The 19,956-nt window shown below is 44.2% G+C and overlaps 2 protein-coding genes across 6 annotated transcripts in view; one reads left to right on the top strand and one right to left on the bottom strand.

The window, feature by feature from the left end:
* Window positions 1-26: 26 nt before the first annotated feature.
* On the bottom strand, window positions 27-18,522 carry LOC111962702 (transcription initiation factor TFIID subunit 4). 2 transcript variants are annotated; one of them, XM_023985987.1, is made up of 15 exons: window positions 17,258-18,522; window positions 16,855-17,024; window positions 16,218-16,307; window positions 15,746-15,928; window positions 15,347-15,469; window positions 15,027-15,116; window positions 14,581-14,748; window positions 14,227-14,302; window positions 13,778-13,889; window positions 12,418-12,587; window positions 12,066-12,196; window positions 11,043-11,168; window positions 7,755-7,811; window positions 6,116-6,238; window positions 27-3,531 (listed from the first exon to the last, which is right to left on the bottom strand). In XM_023985987.1, exons 1-15 carry the CDS (start codon window positions 18,477-18,479, stop codon window positions 3,370-3,372), a joined length of 3,003 nt encoding a protein of 1,000 aa, XP_023841755.1. In that variant the 5' UTR covers window positions 18,480-18,522; the 3' UTR covers window positions 27-3,369. The 2 variants fall into 2 exon arrangements, with proteins under 2 accessions (XP_023841755.1, XP_023841757.1); XM_023985989.1 differs by having other exon boundaries at window positions 15,746-15,925.
* Window positions 18,523-18,618: 96 nt separating this feature from the next.
* The window catches only part of lsm14aa (LSM14A mRNA processing body assembly factor a), a 15,411-nt gene continuing 14,073 nt past the window's right edge, over window positions 18,619-19,956 (top strand). Inside the window, exon 1 of one of the 4 annotated variants that reach the window (XM_070443212.1) lies at window positions 18,619-19,089. In XM_070443212.1, coding sequence (XP_070299313.1) covers window positions 18,969-19,089 — 121 coding nt within the window. In that variant the 5' untranslated portion in view covers window positions 18,619-18,968. The remainder of the gene's footprint in view (window positions 19,090-19,956) is intronic. The other 3 variants (XM_023985990.2, XM_023985991.2, XM_023985992.2) reach the window with 3 other exon arrangements.

Below are 19,956 nucleotides of genomic sequence, written 5' to 3'. Positions count from 1 at the left end.
CAACCTGGCACACACCATCAAAGAAATTAGGATATTTGTGCTTTTCAATCACTTTCTTTATTATTGTTTTTTTGCAAAGGTACAAACAATACTAAAATTGCATCACCTGAAATGCGTCAGGTTTGAATGCACAGACAGTAGGAAATATAAATAGTCACAAAAATGTGTCCTTCAACACATAATACAGTAGCTGGGTGCTTAAGACCCAGACTCTAAACTTGAATATACATACACCACAGCTTTATTTCATTTATCAATTAGAACTATGCACTATATAAACAAATGCATGTTACAGTAAAAAATACATTTAAAGCATTAAAAACCTTTAATGGACAGTTATTTCAAAGTCAAACTGAAAAAGGGCCTTTGACCCCCCKAAAAATAAGGAAGCAGTAGTATGCCATTAGCATTATAAAAAAATACTTGACAGATCACCGTGACAGATTGACATTTTGATGTTGATCATCAGCATTAAAAGTCAATCACTCAAAAGATATTGTTAAGCGGTGTTGCAACTTCTGCAAGTGATGGACTTTTCAGTTGATTAAAAAGTCCCGGATGGAATTTAAGGTCTTGAGAAAACTATATAGGAATGGTGCTCAATATTATGACCGCATTGTTAATTGTCATCTTCATTAAAATTGTTGATTAGCCTGAGTGAGTGTATAAGAGAGCCAGCTCCCTGTGTTCTGTGATGAGGTTGATTCTGAATAATGATACTTATATCTTTAAATGGATCCTACAATAGGAGAGATTAGTTTATGTATGAACCATTGAATAGAATATTAGAATAGGCGCACAATTTTTTTTTAACACACAAAAAAACAAAAACCTTAAGATGTTTCACTATTCTGCCAATAGTAATAGGAACCCTAAAGTACCATGTATACCAGCCAAACCTAGGTCAAATACRTGAAAGTAATTAAGGTGGGCTTGATTTAGCTTGGCGTTTGGGACTATAATGGGACTATTCCATAGGTTCTGTTGTACCATGCAATCTAAATCGAGCTCATATTTCATATTTGAAAGTATTGGACCCAGGTCTGGAACTAGTATGTATACTTGTTGTGTTTAAATAGCAGGCATCACAGTACTTCCTGGTACATTTATCTGACCACTATCAAAACAATAGGATTCTCTTCAACATTCACCTTATGGTTCGGTAAATTAAAAGGTAGACTCAGAGAAATGATCTTGCCACGAGCAGCAGATATTGAGATGAGCAAGATGCAGTCATACAATATCTGCGCATGTGCACGGGTTCGCTTCACGCTGTTCAAAGCATGGTAGCTGAGGGACCAAAACAGTGGAGAAGTTGAGCCTCACGCTTCAACGCTCTTAGTTGTTGAGGAAATTGACCCACTGCCGTTCACTTTCTGCATCTACGTCATATCGCTGAGTCTACCTTTAAAACATGTTACAATATGAGTTATTTTTCCCCCCAAACTCAGTACTTGCCCAGAACATAAAATGCAAACATTATCTTTAATTTTGAAATGGTTCCTTCCTCTTCAATATGTTGGGGAAAACGTACAACGTACATAACGCAGATCAGTGTTTGTAGGTTTTGACCTGGGGCCTCATTTATCAAAGGTGTGTGCGCACAGAAAAATGACTAAACATTGTGTGCGCCAGTTTTCCCACAAAGGTTGGTATTTAAGTGCATCTCCACGCAAATCTCAGACCATGCGTAGGTACACCTTCTAATGGTCATTCAACTGTATTGCAAGCAAAGATTGTTATTTTGGGGGAAATTGAGGTGTTTGATGCACAGGAATTATAATAATGGCTACCATTTATTCATTGCTCATTCAATAGCCAACCATGCTCAAAAGCAAATAGGCTGGTAGCCTATGACAGTATGGGTAGTCTACAGTATTGCTGTGTGATAGGAGCGCGATATAATAGCCTATTTCATCTCAGAAACACAATCATGTATTGATAAACAAAATATTGAACAACAATTCGTGTGGGCTGTAGGCAACATTTACTTTTAAATTGTTCAATAGACAATCAATCTTGCAGAATGCACGACCAGTGTTTGGTACTCGCAATAGGCAGAATGCATTTTTTGTTGTTGTTGAATGTCTCTGCAAAAGATTAAAACACTCTGCCCACACCTCTACAAAAATGTAATATAATTCGCTATTCAGCTTTCTTTTAGAAAAGGACATGGCCCAGTTCCAACATTTCCAAATCATACAGTTAATGAGGGCGTTTTTGTTAAAAAAATATTACGTCATTTGGTTCTGATTTATCACTGAAAACATGCGTATATGTTGCATGGGACAGTTTGTGGGATTTATCAATCTCCAAGTATGCCAGAAATCCTACAATCTCCAGGTATGCCAGAATTTAGTAAGAAATGTACGCACAGTTGATAAATAAGGCCCCTGGAGAGCACAGATCCTGACCACGGTGACCAAACAATCCTGTTGGTCCAAGTCTATATATGATGTGATGTAACATCCTTAGTGGGGAGTCATTAGGCTTAAATAGCAAGGACCCCGACATAAATATTACTACTGTAGGTTGTTTGAGAACGACGCAACAAATTGGGACAGAGACTCAAGGCATCGAGGTACATAGGAGTCATGGTAAAAAAAAATGGCGTTGTGTGCCCACCTGCCAGCTTCTAGGCTCTCAGCGTTGTAAAGCACACAGATAGTGAATGAGACGAGACGTGATGTAAAAACAAGGATGTGGCCAAGTGAAAGAGTAGCCAGTGTACCTGTCCTAAGGGGCAGTATGATCTGGGAGCAACTGGGTTAGGGTGGTGTGGGGTTGCTTAGCTTCAGATGCAAGGGGTGATATATGATAGTGTGGTATGGGAATGAGGGTGTGTGTAGAGATGGGGGGTGATATATGATAGTGTGGTATGGGAATGAGGGTGTGTGTAGAGATGGGGGGTGATATATGATAGTGTGGTATGGGAATGAGGGTGTGTGTAGAGACGGGGGGGTTATATGATAATGTGGTATGGGAATGAGGGTGTGTGTAGAGATGGGGGGCTATATGATAATGTGGTATGGGAATGAAGGCATGTGTAGAGATGGGGGCAAAGGGGAAACTTTACTTATCGCAAATGTGTTATGGGCACAGTACAGAGCCCTGTGTTACCCCTATGTTAGGAGAGCCTTATCGAGTAGTAAGGATTTGCATCAGGTCGAGTACAGAACCATTGTGGACGCCCTACTTCAGGAGAGTTGTGTAGAACAGTAAAGATTTGTATTGGGTCGACTAGAGAACCTTATGGATTTATAACGGGCCGGCTGAGTACTAAACCCTGTAGGACGTCATACTTTAGGAGAGCTGTGAAGAACCGTAAGGATTTGTAATGTGCTGAGTACTGAACCCTGGGGGACTTCACTACTTCAGGAGAGCCTTATAAAGCAATAAGGACCTGGATGTGGCCCTCTCCTGCTCCAGGCAGAAGATAAAGTCCCTGAGGTTGACTCGCGTGATCCGCTGACGGASCTGTTGACGGGAGGAGGCAGCTGTGGAAGAGCCATCCCCTGAACCCGAAGCAACCTGAGGACAAAGGGACGACATTAAAAAAGTTACATCTACAAGTAAGTGATTTAGGGTTGTTTTCATTTACTTAAAATGTTGGTGTTGGCAATGTGTATCAAAACAAGTAGGCTCAAGCAATAGTAATGCAGGCAGGGAACAAGCGATGCAGTTTTACTAACTAGAGAAATTTAAATTCAGCTCTCACAGCCCAGGCTTGTGTATGCATCACCACAGTTTCATACAAGGTGTGGACACAGCCTGAGGGAAACGGTCACACCCTTAGCCTACGGCTCCAAATCGCCGAAAAAGCTTTCTCAAGATTCTACACCACCTAAAAACAACACTTTAAAACAGCCAGTATCAAACATCGTGGCTTGAATTGATGCATTGTTTTGCATACTCCTGAAATGTCCTAAAGCTTGTTTGAATGGGTGAGGAAATTGTACATGTCTTAGTGAACTCAGTGCCTAACCCAATAACCCTGTGGTGGTGTATGCTGAAATAAAGGGTTAGGACTATTTGGAATTAGGGTTGCAAAGGGTTGGAACTTTCCAGGAAATTTTCCATGGGAAGTTAAGGSCGMGAATTTGGGGAATTTTCCTTAAATTCATCAAAAAAGTTAGCTTATAACAGTGAATCTTTTTTGTGGGATACACATAAGGCAATTCTAGGTTTTGTGGCATATTTTGGTTAAACTATCCCTAATTCAATGGAATTGCAACCCTTTAAAAKAAAAAGAATAATGGGCAAATACTGTATAATCCAGGTGTGCAAAGCTCTTAGAGACTTACCCAAAGACACTCATCTGTAATCGGTGCCAAAGGTGCTTCTACAAAGTATTTACTCAGGGAATACTTTGTAATACATTTTCAATGCATTTGCTAAAATTTCTAAAAACATTTTTACTTTATCATTATGGGGTATTGTGTGTAAAATCTATTTCATCCATTTACAACTCAGGCTGTAACATTACAAAATGTGGAATAAGTCAAGGGCTATGAATACTTTCTGAAGGCACTGTATGCAATGGTTGTTTTGTGAGCCAATGGTGGTTCCTATTATATAAATTGAGTGTATATTCTACTTCTCTGTGCTGAGAGCCTGAGGGGAGAGCTGACACTAGAGGATAGGAATGAGGCTCCAGGTCCATACAGGAACACAATCAGAGCATTATACAGCTTAACAGCCTGCAGGCGTGGTTACCTCCTGCACACAAAACACGCACACACCCTATGCCCAAGGGTGTGTACTCCATACTGGCACAACGAACGCCCCCAATGTTACACACCCAGTGGAGTCTCCAACGAGACGCTACAATCACCCACTCCAATCAAGCATGATGGATAGCACGAGATCACTGCTCTTCTGACTAAAATCGGTCAAAGATCCTCTTGTGATATAACTGTGACCGGTCTGATCAAGGAACTCCCTTTCACACGGGAAGTTGGAGCACATTGAAGTGAATAGGAAATTCAGCAAGTCTTGGAGGGCAGTGGAAGTTGATAAACTATTGATAAAACCAATGCGTTTTGGCTCTTCGCTTTCATCAGGGTTTTTTGAAAAACATGACAAATAATTGTTCATCTTGTTGTCTTCTCGTCGCTGAGCTGCCTTCTTTGTAACTACTCTGCCCTGAGGTTGGAGCCCCATGCAGCCCCCTTAGCTCCCATCTGCAGGCATGATCAGGGTTGAGATATAGACACATCAGCCTGGCACGAGCCCTTCAGGCCGTTTGGGTATGTATGAGGAACGGCTAATAAAAGGAGCCAGGCAACCTTTCTGCATTTCTAACTCATTAGCTACAGTAGAAAAATAAACAGCCCACAAGGGACTACCTTGTTGACTTGKTAACTATCGACTAACTGACAGACTGTAGTCCAACATACCCATATTACAAACTAGCTAGCAACAAAAGCAGCTCACTGATTTGAAAGACTAGCCAACTTCCTGACTAGCTCACCGACTGGCTAACCTATCAACTGGTTGACTGACTAGATTGCTAGACGTTCATTTGGCTTAGTAATTCCCCATCCTTTTCACGCTGAGGCATCTGTCAAAGTTCATGATTACACCCTCCCCTTCCCTACAATGTTCCCTCGCTTGCATTCCRTCCCTCTCCTAATCTGTGGCTCTCACCCCGCACAGAGCCCCCTTTGTCTGGGATCGCTGTGGGGATACCTCTGGGCTGGATGTGGGTGGGGGTGGAAGGTGGCMTGACTGAGGCACCCATACTGCAGCCGCCCCGGGCTGTGTTCCCCCCTCAGGCTTATTTCTGCAGAGCTGAAATCTATGGCTCCCCTGAGGGGGTGAGAGGAGGGGGGGCTTGGAGGGGGTAGAGCGGTGCAGACACCAACAACAAGCCTAGAGGCCCACGCTGACCCCCTTCACTCAACTCTGGTCACATTCACACTGCTGGATAGAAGGGGGGGGGGGCGTGCACTGATGACAGAGTAGAGTGAACGAAGCTATCCAAACTTAAACTATCATGTTTTCTTAAACTGTGATGGAAAGTCAGGTGGTGAAAGTCATTAGGGAATGAGGATATCTGTCAACTTTGAATATGTGTGTTCCTATTCTTACTGCCACATTTTAGGACCCTTACCTCTGTGCCCGATGTGGAGCCCCCTGGCGAGTCCATCTTGCGTTTCTTACGGGGCCCGATGGCAGCCAGGGCAGTGAGGTTGGCTTCACGCTGTCGGATCTGGGCCTGCTCTGCCTGCTGCATCTGAAAGGGGAAAGGGAGAGAGAGAGCCACAGACATGTATACTTTCCTGTCTGATTTACACCCTGAACAGGATCCATCATTGGTAGCATAAAAGCTGGAATGGAGAAAGTTACAGTGCCAAGAAGGTGCCGTATAATGAGCCCTGAAAAGACCTACAGTTCAACAATCTAATAGGCCTACATATAGAGCTGCATATTATCAGACTATTATTATCTGCCATGAACACAAATCCTTCTGCAGCAGTCCTACAAACTGCTAGGCTAAAACAGCAGCCCGCGCCAAAGGAGGAGACTGGGAGGAGAAGAGAAGAGGAGGGGGAAAGATGTGTTGAGGAGACTAATCAATAGGAGACTAACCAATAGGAGACTAATCAATAGGAGACATAATTCAAGGCAATGTTGACGTCCTCATTAAGACACTGTAATGCTAATTGAAAGAGGTGCTGCACATGGTACGCACACCCTGGTGACAAAGTACAGTGACCTGTGACCTGACCCTGGAGGTCAAGGTGAAGCAGAGGCCAACAGCCTGAAGCAGGCTAGCGTGTGTGTGAAAGGAGCATTGTATCTTCAGGCATTATGAGGTCACAAGGCAGAGAGTGGGGCTCTGTAGGTCTAGCCAAGGTTGCTTCAGGTCAGGTCCTTGCCTGCCTGTCTGCCTGCTTGATGAAGTGGTAAAGGCACTTCATCACACTTTCTGAAACTAGTCTATCACACAGGCCAGAGGCCTGGAGGGCCCAAGGACTGATGGTTATTCCTACCTGTTAGTAGTAATGATTTATTCATGTCACAGATTTTTGTGATTTTTGATTTCACCTTTATTTAACCAGGTAAGCTAGTTGAGAACAAGTTCTCATTTACAACTGCGACCTGGCCAAGATAAAACAAAGCAGTGCGACACAAACAACAACACAGAGTTACACGTGGAATAAAGAAGCGTAGAGTCAATACGATTGATTGGACAGGGAGTCCATTCACCTGAATTAGTCCCCAATTAGAGATAATAAAAGCCAGAGGTGTTTTGGTTTTTGGCCCACTAGGCGTTAAACCAGGGGTGGCCAACCCTCTTCCTGGGGAGCGACTGGGCTTGTACATCTTTGTTCCAGCCCAGCACGAACACAAATGATTCAGCAAAACAAAATATTGATTAGGCAACTTTTACAATGCACTTTTACAATGCACTATAATGTTCAGAATGATTGAACATGTCCTGACCTAGGCTCCCCTGTCCAGATCTTTATGGATAATGCTCTCTGACCTCAGTACCCACTCTGGCTGGTAGTGGTGAGGCACTGTCCAGACAGACAGTGTAGCCCAAGGCAGAGCTATAATACGGGGGAGCTAGCTTCAAATAGTGGCATGGTTGGGAAGGTAGTAGGACTATATGGAGAATTTGTGTATTTTGGTGGGAAGTTCTTGCATACCAGTCTGTAGCTGATAATGGACTACATCGTTTTTTTATATTGTACATGGACATTAATAATATGTCAATTGCTTTAAAAAAATGAAGCAATTACCTCCTTAGCTTTCGCCTTCAACCGAGCTTGTTCTGGGTCCTCCTGTCTGGCGCGACTCTATAGAGTAGAGAGAGAAAAACAGGTTAGAGAGACAAAAAAGGTACATACTCTGTTACGAGAGAGATATCGGGGCGATAGCTTAAGACAATGTTATAGTCAGAAACCAGTGCTTATTATAGCATTTACAGTGCATTTCGGAAAGTATTCAGACCCCTTGACTTTTTCCACATTTTGTTATGTTATGCCTTATTCTAAAATTGATAAAATTATTTTTTTACAAAAAAATCTACACACACACACACACACACACACAACCCCATAATGACAAAGCAATTTTTTAAAATTGCAAATGTATTAAAAATGAAACATTGAAATTGACATAAGTATTCAGACCCTGTACTCAGTACTTTGTTGAAGCACCTTTTGGCAGCGATTACAGCCTTGAGTCTTCTTGGGTATGATGCCACAAGCTTGGCACACCTGTATTTGGGGAGTTTCTCCCATTCTTCTCTGCAGAMTCTCTCAAGCTCTGCCAGGTTGGATAGGGAGCGTCGCTGCACAGCTATTTTCAGGTCTCTCCAGAGAAGTTCGATCGGGTTCAAGTTCGGGCTCTGGCTTGGCCACTCAAGGACATTCAGAGACATGTCTCAAAGCCACTCCTGRGTTGTCTTGGCTGTGTGCTTAGGGTCGTTGTCCTGTTCGTAGGTGAACCTTCATTTCAGTCTGAAGTCCTGAGTGCTCTGGAGCAGGTTTTCATCAAGGATCTCTCTGTATTTTGCTCTGCTCAACTTTCCCTTGATCCTGACTCCCATTCCCTGCCACTGAAAAACATCTCCACGACATGATACTGCCACCACCATGCTTCGCCATAGGGATGGTGCCAGGTTTCCTCCAGACTTGACGCTTGGCATTCAGGCCAAAGAGTATAATCTTGGTTTCAGACCAGAGAATCTTGTTTCTCATAGTCTGAGAGTCTTTGGGTGCCTTTTACTGAGGAGTGGCTTCCGTCTGGCCACTCTACCATAAAGGCCTGATTGGTGGAGTGCTGCAGAGACGGTTGTCCTTCTGAAAGGTTCTCCCATCTCCACAGAGGAACTCTGGAGCTCAGTCAGTGACCATCGGGTTCTTGGTCACCTCCCTGATCCTATCCCTTCTCCTCCGATTGCTCAGTTTGGCCGGGCAGCCAGCTCTAGGAAGAGTCTTGGTGGTTCCAAACTTCTTCCATTTAAGAATGATGGAGGCCACTGTTCTTGGAGACCTTCAATACTGCAGAAATGTTTTGTGCCTCGATACAATCCTGTCTCGGAGCTATACGGACAATTCCTTCTACCAGATGGCCTGGTTTTTCCTTATATAGACAGGTGTGTTCTCTTCCAAATCATGTCCAATCAATTGAATTTACCACAGGTGGACTCCAGTCAAGTTGTAGAAACATCTTAAGGATGATCAATGGAAACAGGATGCACCTGAGCTCAATTTCAAATCTCATAGCAAAGGGTCTGTATACTTATATAAATAAGGTATTTTCTGTTTTTTATTTTTAATACATTTGCAAAACGGTCTAAAAACTTATTTTCGCTTTGTCATTATGGGGTGTTGTGTGTAAATTCATTAGGATTAAATATATATATATTTTTAATCCATTTCAGAATAAGGCTGTAACGTAACAAAATGTGAAAAAAAGTGAAGAGGTCTGAATACTTTCCGAATGTAATGTGTTTAAAAGGCATAGTACATCCAAATTACAAAATGACACATTGGTTTCCTTACACTGTAAGCAGTCTATGGATAAGGCATGAGACAAATTCATGCTTTGGTTTAGTTTCCAGGGCACCGTTTCCACATGCTAACGTTTTAGCATGTGTCACAAATCCCATTCAAGTCACGGGACCAATATCATTTTTTGCGCGTCATGTCCAGAATAATTTATAAGTGACTTTGTTGAGCTTCACAATTGATTTTAGATACTTCGGGATGATTTGGACATGCTTGAAAATTGCTCATAATATTGGTCCCATGACTTGAATGGGATGTGCCACAAATGCTAAAATGTTATCATGTGGAATCAGTTCCAGGGAAAATAAATCAAGTTTAGTTTCCCTGTGGAAACTGAACCAAAGCATTGATTGCTGTCATACCGTGTGCATAGACTGATTAGTGTATGGAAACCAATATGTAATATTGTAATTTGGGTGAACTATCCCTTTAACCACAAGCTACATCCAGCCTGAATGAACAACAACTCATAATAGTAACTATGATATAACCATAGAGATCCTATTCAATTACTAAATGTCATAAACCCTCAAAGTTCCAGAATCATAATATCAGCCATTTTGGGTCAGGGAGACATCCAAACCAGCCTAATTGGAATGATCGGCAGCAGAGGCGTAGGTAATGCATTTCCTGCTTTTACTTATGGAGGAAAATAAAAGGCATGTGATATATCAGAAAGTGTAATGGAATTATTTACAACATAAAACATTGTCAAAATATACAGTTCATGCAGGTTTTATACCAATTTTCTATATAAATATCCTCTAAAATATATGTAAACAGTCCATCAATGTCTACATGTTTTTGTTTTCTTGGGAAGCTGCGAGTGTTATTATCAGTACCTGTTGCATTTACAACTTGTCTAAGTCCTATCATCAACTGATTTCAGCCAGTGTATGGCTGTGGATGTTGTATGGAACGTTGGCATATTGGCTGTTAAATTGAAAAATCATTCCACTAAAACTGTCTGGCTACACTCTTATAAAAAAGGGTTATTCGGCTGTTCCCATAGCAGAATCCTTTTTGGTTCCAGTCAGTATCCTTTTGTGTTCCATGTAGAATCATATGTAGAAAGGGTTCTACCTGGAACCCAAAAGGGTTCTTCAAAAGGTTATCCTATGGGGACAGCCTTTAAGGTTCTAGATAGCTAATTACTCTTAGGAAAAATAGTGCTAACAAACATACTGTGCAGATAATCTTCAGATTTGAGTGTGAGTGTGTGTACACCCCAGTGAAGGTGGGCTCTGTTCAAACTCCACTAATTACCTCTGTTTTCAGGTGTCACATCCTTCCCWTGGGGTGGACACACACAAATGCAAGCACACACAAGATCAAGTGTACACACACACACACTTTTGTTGCTCAACTCAAAATAGTGCAGCTATTAACAGGCACTTCGAGTTCAACTTGTGATTTGGGGTAATGCAGTAAAGTGGTAATGACCTAGAGCCAGTGTGCATGTAGTCAGGTGGTGGTCTGTCTCTACTGAACGCTACTCTGTTCTGTAGGTACCTTGGCAGCCTTGAGTAGGACCTCTCTCTCCTGTTCGTCCTTCCTCTGTTTCTCCATCCTTTCCAGCTGCTCAAAAAAGCGGAGCTGGGCCCTGACGTCTGTCGACGGCTCATACCATTCCTCATCCTGCAGAGAGAAGGAAGGGACAGGAGAGAGGGGAGAGTGAAAGCGAGAGTGGAGAGAGGGAGAGTGAAAGAGAGGAGAGAGAAAGCGAAGGGAATGAGAGGGAGAGAAAGAGAGATGGAGAGAGGGAGAGAAAGCGAGAAGGGGAGAGAAAGCGAGAGGAAGAAGCGAGAGGGGAGAGAAAAGCGAGAGGGGAGAAGGGAGAGAGCGAGAGGGAGAGAGAGCGAGAGGGGAGAAAGCGAGAGAGGGAGAGAAAGTGAGAGAGCGAGAGGGGAGAGAAAGCGGAGGAGGGAGAGAAAGTGAGAGGGAGAGAAGAAGAGAAAGCGAGAGGGGAAGAGGAGAGAAAGCGAGAGGGAGAGAGAGGAGAGAAAGCGAGAGGGAGAGGGAGAGGGAGAGAAAGCGAGAGGGAAGAGAGGGAGAGAAAGCGGAGGGGAGAGAGGGGAGAGAAAAGAGGGAGGGGAGAGAAGCGGAGAGCAGAGCGAGAGGGGAGAGAGGGAGAGAAAGCGAGAGAGGGAGAGAAAGCGAGAGGGAGAGAAAGGAGAGGGGAGAGCGGGAGAGAAAGCGAGAGGGGAGAGAGGAGAGAAAGCGAGGGGGAGAGAAGGGAGAGAAAGTGAGAGGGGAGAGAGGGAGAGAAAGCGAGAGAAAGCGAGGGGAGACAGCGAGAGGGGAGAGAGGGAGAGAAAGCGAGAGGGTAGAGAAAGTGAGAGGGGAGAGGGAGAGTGAAAGAGAGGGGAGAGAGGGAGAGTGAAAGAGAGGGAGAGTGAAAGACAGAAGGGACAGGAACGATGGTGTTTATGTAGTTTGTGTACTGCTCATGTTGTTGTTCATACGTTGTGTGTGTTATTCATGTACGGTTTATGTACTTCTGTTCATGACAACCCCTACACTCCCTGCTCTTACCTTGCCCCCGTCGGTGCGGTGCTGGGCGATAGTGGACACTTTCTCCAGCATGGATCTCAGCCTGGCCTGGGTAGCATGGGAGATGTAGTTCACTGTCTCAGCTGGGACCTCGGTCACCCCAAACCTCTTGGCTGAGAGAAAAGACATCAACTGGGGTTAAAGGCGCACTATATTGGGACAGCCAATCAGTGCCATTATCTGGGGTGGAATGGCAAGGTGTGGCCAGTCATTTATTGATGATCGACAGACATCAGGGCCGAGCTCCACTACTTTGCTTGTGTCTTACACCAGTCATTTCCTTTCAAATCCATGAAGGTAAGTAAACAAGTGCCTCTCATCTGGTATGACCTACCAGCCTCCATGATGCGTCTGTGCAGCAGACCTGGCGGGAGGAAGGCCTCGTCCTTACAGGAGCGGATCTTGGTGCCCACCAGCTCAGAGTTGGTGGCCATGATGCGGGCGTTTTCCTCGTTCAGGTTTACCCCCGCCATGGACGCCACGTCATTGATGTCATCGTCATCTCTAAAGACATACAGTACACACATATCAGGGTGTGCCCCAGAAGATCATAGAATTGGCCAGATAACGTTGATAATATCTTGGTTCATTAAAGAAAGCTAAATAACATGAATATGGCCTAGTCAATGACACCATGTAGATTTCAAGTCAATTTCTCAGAGGATATGAAGTTATTTACACTGATCAGGGACGGGAGTTTATTTAGCTTTAGTATGTTTCTACTCTACCGTTGGGTCAAAATCTGTGAAATACTGCCATCCTGTGGTTGATTGGTTTACATACATCATGACGGAAAAGTTTTAAAGTATCTTAGGGGGCTTTCACCCCCTGAATTAGTTTGGAGTGGTTTTGTCTAACTCTGGTGTGTTAACACCCTTAGTTTGGTTCATTGGGAGCATTCAACAACACACTGTGGTTCTCTAAAAAAGGATGGTCTCAGTCTGATTCAATTCATACTGTGGTGCGGTACGCTGCAGTTGAAAACAGTCTGGACCAAACACAGGAAAATAACCAGTCATGCATTATTATTGGTTGTTTGACTGCGAGCATTTGATAAATACACGCAGCATCATAACTTGATATCTCTGAAACATTCTGTGAGTAGCAGCGCATCCGATTCAGATTAGGAGAGACGGTGTCTATACCGGGGATATAGTCTACTGAATATAGTCTATTCCCATCGCAGTTAGAGCAGCTATTGTGCTGTTTCCTCGCGTATGTTGTTAGAAGTTCAAAGCGAAAGAAATATGAACATTGGGACACACAAGTGATGCTTCATGAAAATCATAAATAGATTTTTGTTTGTTTGACATTTGGCGATGTAAAACCAACCTGACCAAATAAAAAAAATACAATGCAACAAATAATTGAACTCTAATTCGAACTATAGCTCAAAACTGTGTGTGTAAACGCCGTTAGCCCAACAATGCCAAGAGCCTTGAATAGGTTTACATGGGGTCAGATACCCACAGTGAGCCTATAGTTTTCCTCTGCCAACCAGGATATTACATTGACATGTTAGTCATTTAGCAGACGCTCCTATCCAGAAACAAGTTACAGGAGCACATATGGTTAAGTGCCTTGCTCAAGGGCACATCGACAGATTGTTCATCTAGTCTGCTCAGGGATTCGAACCAGGGACCTTTCGGTTACTGGCTCTTAATTGCTAGGCTACCTGCCACCCTATTACGTACCTGAACGTCCCACCTCCAGGCTCATTCAGCTTCTTCTGATTGGCAGAGGCCTGGGCACCAATGCCCACAGGACTTCTGCCTGGGATAATAGTGGGTCCTCTTGTAACTACGCCTGACAAATTAACAAGACATATCATTACAAGCTGTTCAATAGCATGGTGAGTAAATAGGCCTCTGTGCAGTGCTCTTAACCAGGGGTTAACTCCGGTCCTGGGGCATCCCCTGCTGGTACATTTTGTTAGAGCCCAACCCTATCACACCTGAGACACCTAGTAACAATGCAGGCCTTGAGTAGCTGAATCATGTGGGAAAAATGAGTGCCCACTGGGGGAAAACTCCTGCCATTCACCAATAACAAAAATGGAGCGCACTGGGATGTCATATTGAGCTTGTATAGACAAGATATGTCTGCATAAGGGAAGAGAGAGGGTGCTATGCAGTACTAGTACCTTGCGGTCGTATGGTCTGAGTGATGACCATGGGCATACGGGTCTGGACCCCCTGGACCCCTGGTCTTCTCACACCCTGGAAGAGAGAAGGGGAAGAGAGGAGCTATAAGAACATGAAGACAGAAAATGGAACTCACAGTAGTTGAGCGAAGTGGCACATAACAGACAGAACACAACACAATGAATATAAAAGACAACATAGAATGGCCTCAAGTGTGTGTGTGTGTGCTTCTATGCCTATTATAGAGACATAACCTAGAACGGCCTTAAATCAATTATACTAGGCCCATCATAGAGAGAACCATTAGAAACTGCAGAGCTTCTCTCCAGGGTCTAAGTCCCAGAGGGTCGTACCAGGGCAGTGGTAGGTGTCCTGACGATGCCCGTGGCGGGGCTGATGGTGGTGGGGAGCCGGGGCCTGATGGTGGAGGTGGAGGGGACGGCCAGGGCAGAAGCGGAGGTGGAGGCCAGAAGAGACTGCTGGTTGTTGAGAAGGGACAGCCGCAGGGCAGGGAGGCTTTTCTGTACAGAGGGAAACACATCCGGATTACATGGATAATGTCGTCAACAATTGACTGTCTATATTTTGTATAATTATGTAACAGGTCTGCTATGAAAGTTAATGTAACACTTTACATTAAGTTTCTCTTATACCTGTGCAGTAACACTAATTACACTAGTAACCTCTTCGTAATAACTTGTTCCATAGTACTTTAGTAATTGCATTTCAATTGCATAGCAATACGCTAAAAAAAAGGGCAGGAATGCTGGGGGCTGAGGGTTAAGGGTTACAAACAAACCTTGAGGAAGGGGATGAGGTACGGCTGTGGAGAGGATTTCAGCTCAGCCTGCAGACTCGTGGTGAATTCCTCAGGCTCGATTTTAGCATCCTAATCAAAGACAGGGGACCGTAAAAAATTTTTTTTTATGAAATGTCGTGGACATTTTCACTCTGCTGACAATAGAACTACAAAACAAAGCACAAAAACACTTTCTAATAACTTTCATTTATAAACATGAAGAAGTCATTCATAAGGCATGTGTTAATGATACAAGGACTAGGTCATCTAGTCATTAGAATTTCCAACTATAGTAGTCCTCTATAGGAGTCTTGACTCACCAGTAGATCCTGCACCAGGGTCTTGACGTTCTTAGATGTGTCAGGGGAGGGGGAGTTGTGGGACGCCAGCTTGATCAGGGTGGACAGGAAGTTCTTGCACTTCTTCACATTCTCTTGCATTTCCTGTAAGAGAGGAGAATGGGTCATTCAGTATGATTACTTTCCATTCAAATGTGCTTCTCATGTCACCACCACCTCTGGTATTATAACATTTTATTAAATCAAACTTTATTTTTAAAGAGGATTTAAAATCACAACACACTTCACAGTAAACAACACTTTCCCAAAGGAGGATATTAGCCAACAAAAAAGGTGGTAAACCCTGCAATGTTCAGGTCTAGCAAAGTGTCAGAAGCAAAGTACCCCTGTTGACAAAAACAAGTAACACAATTGACAAACCTGGGAGACTGTTGCAATAGGGGCTCCAGAGGCACTGGCTSCTGCAGTGTTCAGGGTGATAGTGGGCCGTACAGCACCAGGCTTGACCAAGGCCTGGCCCCCTGTGATCACAGACTGGGCCTTCTGAGGGGTGGTCATTTTCACTGACACAGACGCACCCGCAGGTGCCACGGTTATGGCCTTCTGGAGAGAATGACAACAGGCATAAATGACTACAACTTTATACAGTAGTGGAAACAACACAACCGCTAACACAACACAGCTCAGTTGAAAGACAAAACAACCACTATTACAACATGACATAAATGAAACAACTAAAATACCAACCAAATAAAAACCGGGCTGAAAAATACATCAAATGTATTTCATACAAATAAATGAACAATCTACTAAGAGGATGTAGTTAGTAGCTACTATAATTAGGTGTGTGTTCTCTGACAGAAGGCGTTGATTGGAGACATGAAGTGCACACCTGTATAGCAGGGCTAGAGGGAGAGGGGGACTGGGCCATTCTTGCCTGGAAAGGGGACGCCAGACGGACAGCCTGGGGCGTACCAGGGGCCTGCAGAGAACAGGGGGAGCATGGGGTCAGAGGGACATTCATCATGAAAAAAAGCAGTCATTACGGATATTAGTACCGGGATACATGGTCAACTTGTTGTGACTTCCAAAAAGTGAAATCACACTGGCGCAACACTAGAGGGGAATAGGGTGAAGAGGAAGAAACAGTGGGACACCCCTACAACATCCGGGTAGACCTTCAGTTGAGACAGGGGGCAGCCTCTCARGAATGGGACTCTACAGCCGCAGCAGACGCTGCACCAAGAACCGACTACTAACCACAGGCACAAGAATCTATGGTCTCATGACAAGCTCTTCTACAATCATGTACAACATCATCTCCCAGGATATTCCTGACCTGAGCAGCATCGATCTTATGCCAAACCCACAAACAAACAGCATGACTGTACTTGGTCCAATCAAGAGGATTGTCGATGTGGACCGTACATGACAGGCACACACCATTCAGATAGACAAAGACATTTAATATGATATAATCCATTCCAGCCCGCTCCAGACAACTTTAGCCTGATTCCCCCATACAGTACCTGGCTGGGAGTGCTAACTCTGATGTTGGCCCCAGCGGTGGGGATTCCAGGCTGGGGGGAGATGTTGGAGACAGCAGCCTGGCCTTGTTGGGTCTTAGCCTGGGCCTGGGCTAGAACCTGCTGAGTCACCATCACTAGCTGGCCCGTGTCCGTACGCACCAGCACCATACCTGAAGGAGAAACACAGTCAGGTCACACATCTTTCTCAATATGACATTTTAAATGGTCTACTTTTTTGTTGTTCTTTTGCGGGGGTTTTGGCCTAAGCAAAAGTGAATAGCACACTAGGCTATAGGCTACGGACTATATGAATATGATTAATTGAATAACTAATGGGTCAAAACATTCCAGGGTGTCAAATCCTACTTTCTAAAGGTTCTACAACATCAGTAGGGTTCCTTACCGGGTGGTATGGTAAATCCAGGGGGTAACTGAATGGTGGTCTTTTGTGGTGGTCTGACGGCCAGCTGTGGTGCAGCAGTCCTCGTGGTACTTGCTAACAGCCCAGGTCTCTGCTGCTGTACGGGGGTAGCCATCACAGGAGCACCGGGGGGCCTCACGATGGTCACTGTGGGCTGACCAACTCCATTAACAGTTGGTTTCACCCCAGCTGTGAGAGTGGGACTCGCCACACTCTGTGGCTGGCTTATTGGTGAGTTAACAACAACAGGAGGGGGAGACCCTCCGAGAATTATTGATTGGCCAGCAGAGACTGGCTGGTTGGGTGCCACCATTTTAGTGTGCATGAGAGTGTTGCTGTGGTTCATGACCTGAGAGGTGGTGGCCCCTAGGGAACCTGCACCCTGTGTGACCACTGCAGAAACCTTGGGGTCTATTACTCCATTCTGTGAGGCAATGGCCATGGGGCTGGGCTGTCTTTGCAATGCAATAGTGGGAGTAGTAGCCACTGCAGATTGTTGAGGTCCAGTAAAGTTTGGCAGAGAAGGAGGTTGTGAAGTCATGGACACAATGATATTGGAATTGCCCGCACTGACAGTACTTACAACAGTGCTGCTGCCTGACCCGACTTGGGAAGCTGCTGGCGAGTTGACCAACTTCACAGCTCCAGTGTTACCGTTCAAACTCTGTAAACCAGGTGAAACAGTCCTGATAGTTGTTGTTGTTGTTGTTGTTGTTGTGATGTTTGGATTGGGAACAGTCACCACCGATGTGCCAGCAGGACCCAAAACAGTCCCTCTGTTGAAGCTAGTCGACTGAGCAGGCAAAGTTACCGATCCTGGTGGTGCGGTGGAAATGGTTTGAGATGCGGCTCCATATGTTTGTAGATTGGTACCAGCGTTTAAAACACCCCCAGTAGTGATGGAAGAGGTAGAAGCGCTGATAATCTTATTGGACATCGCCTGATTCGCGATGGGTTCCGCGTTTAACGCCGCTTTTGGGTGTCCTTGTTGTGGCGGCTCCAGAGACCCCGCTTGATCACGCAGTTTCCCTGAGAACTGGCTAACAGCGCCCGTAGATCCTTCTCGCTTGATATTAGAATATGTGGCGGGCGAAGTCTTTTGGCTGACAAGTTGCGATTCCAAAGAGCCCACTAAGTCGCTTACAGCTTTTTCGTCTACCTCATTGAAGAGCATGTCCTCCAGTGGGTCGGAGGCTCCCGCCATCTTTGATGATAGACCGTTGTGCAAATCGTAATTTAGAATGTACGCATGCGCGTGGGTTTCAAATGTAGAAATAGAATTTCAAGAAAGGACCACCATACTACGTTTATGAAGATTTGCGCTGCGTATTGCACCTCAACGTTTTTCATTCCACATGACACCGTAGAGTAGTGCTTCAAAACATGTATCATAAAGATATAGAAGGGATCAAATAGGCATACTAATCTGCAAATCAAAGCTATATAATTATTGTTTATATTTAGCAGACATGTTCCAGACTTTGGTGAAAAAGCGCGAGATTTTGATTTCCCGTTAGCCCCCGTGTTTAGAAAGACGATGGAAAATGAGGTAGCCATATTGTAGTGGAGGACCAAAAATATAGCAAGTCAGAGAAGCACAAAACAGAGCTAGCCAAAGTTAAATTATTCAAAGAAACGTTCAGTTGGGAGGGAGATCGTTGGCAATTTAGCCATCTAAGACCGGGAAGACACCATGAGTGGAGGAACCCCTTATATCGGGAGCAAAATCAGCCTAATCTCGAAGGCCGAGATTCGTTACGAAGGGATCCTCTACACTATTGATACTGAGAATTCGACTGTCGCACTTGCAAAAGGTAAATAACTCGTGCAAATAATAATGTATCAGAACTGTTGTGCACCAACTAAATACATACAGAGATGCCTCTAAACAAACGCAATTTCTTCACACCTTGTGGATTGTTATTGTTTCCTTGCTGTTCTGAAAAAGTTGTCTAGTTAGCTAACAAGCTAGCTAGCTAATTGACTATCCAGCTAGTTAGCTAGCTAAAGTGATGCTTCAAAGGATTTGTATAATTTTTGCCGGCAGCAGTAGCTTTGAATGTAGCGCTCACGAGCCAAAACAGGTCCACGAAAATTGTGCACCACGTCATCCATTTTTTGTCTTATTTTTTTAATTGAACCTTTTATTTAACTAGGCAAGTCAGTGAAGAACAAATTTTTATTTACAATGACGGCCTAACCCGGATGATGCTGGGCCAATTGTGCGCATCCCTATGGGACTCCTAATCATGGCCTGTTGTGGTACAACCTGGAATCGAACCAGGGTCTGTAGTGACTCCTCTATCACAGAAATGCAGTGCCTAGACCGCTGCGCCACTTTGGAAGCCCTTAATAAAATTTCATAGTAGTTAAACAAATTACAATTCTTACAAAATGTTAAGAATTTGTAAATGCTTAAAGGGATGCTCCAGAGCTTTTGTATAATTTAGTAGGGGTCTATCTGTGGACCGCACCCACTACGCATCACCACTAACATTAAGCTAGCTAGCAACTTCCTTCACCGTAACGTTTATAGAATTGCACAGCAAATGGTACCAATGCACCAAGTCTGGAACCAACAAACATTGAATAACGATGTAAGCTTTATGTAACATTTTTGAGTAAGAACCCATTACACCTCTTTGTTTACTAACAGGACCCTAAAAGCTTCTACCCCCCCC

This window comes from Salvelinus sp. IW2-2015, linkage group LG4q.1:29, assembly GCF_002910315.2.
Source record: "Salvelinus sp. IW2-2015 linkage group LG4q.1:29, ASM291031v2, whole genome shotgun sequence".
In the NCBI taxonomy this organism is placed as follows: Eukaryota; Metazoa; Chordata; class Actinopteri; order Salmoniformes; family Salmonidae; genus Salvelinus; species Salvelinus sp. IW2-2015.
Note: the sequence above shows the minus strand (reverse complement) of the source record. Positions and strands in the feature narration are given on the sequence as shown.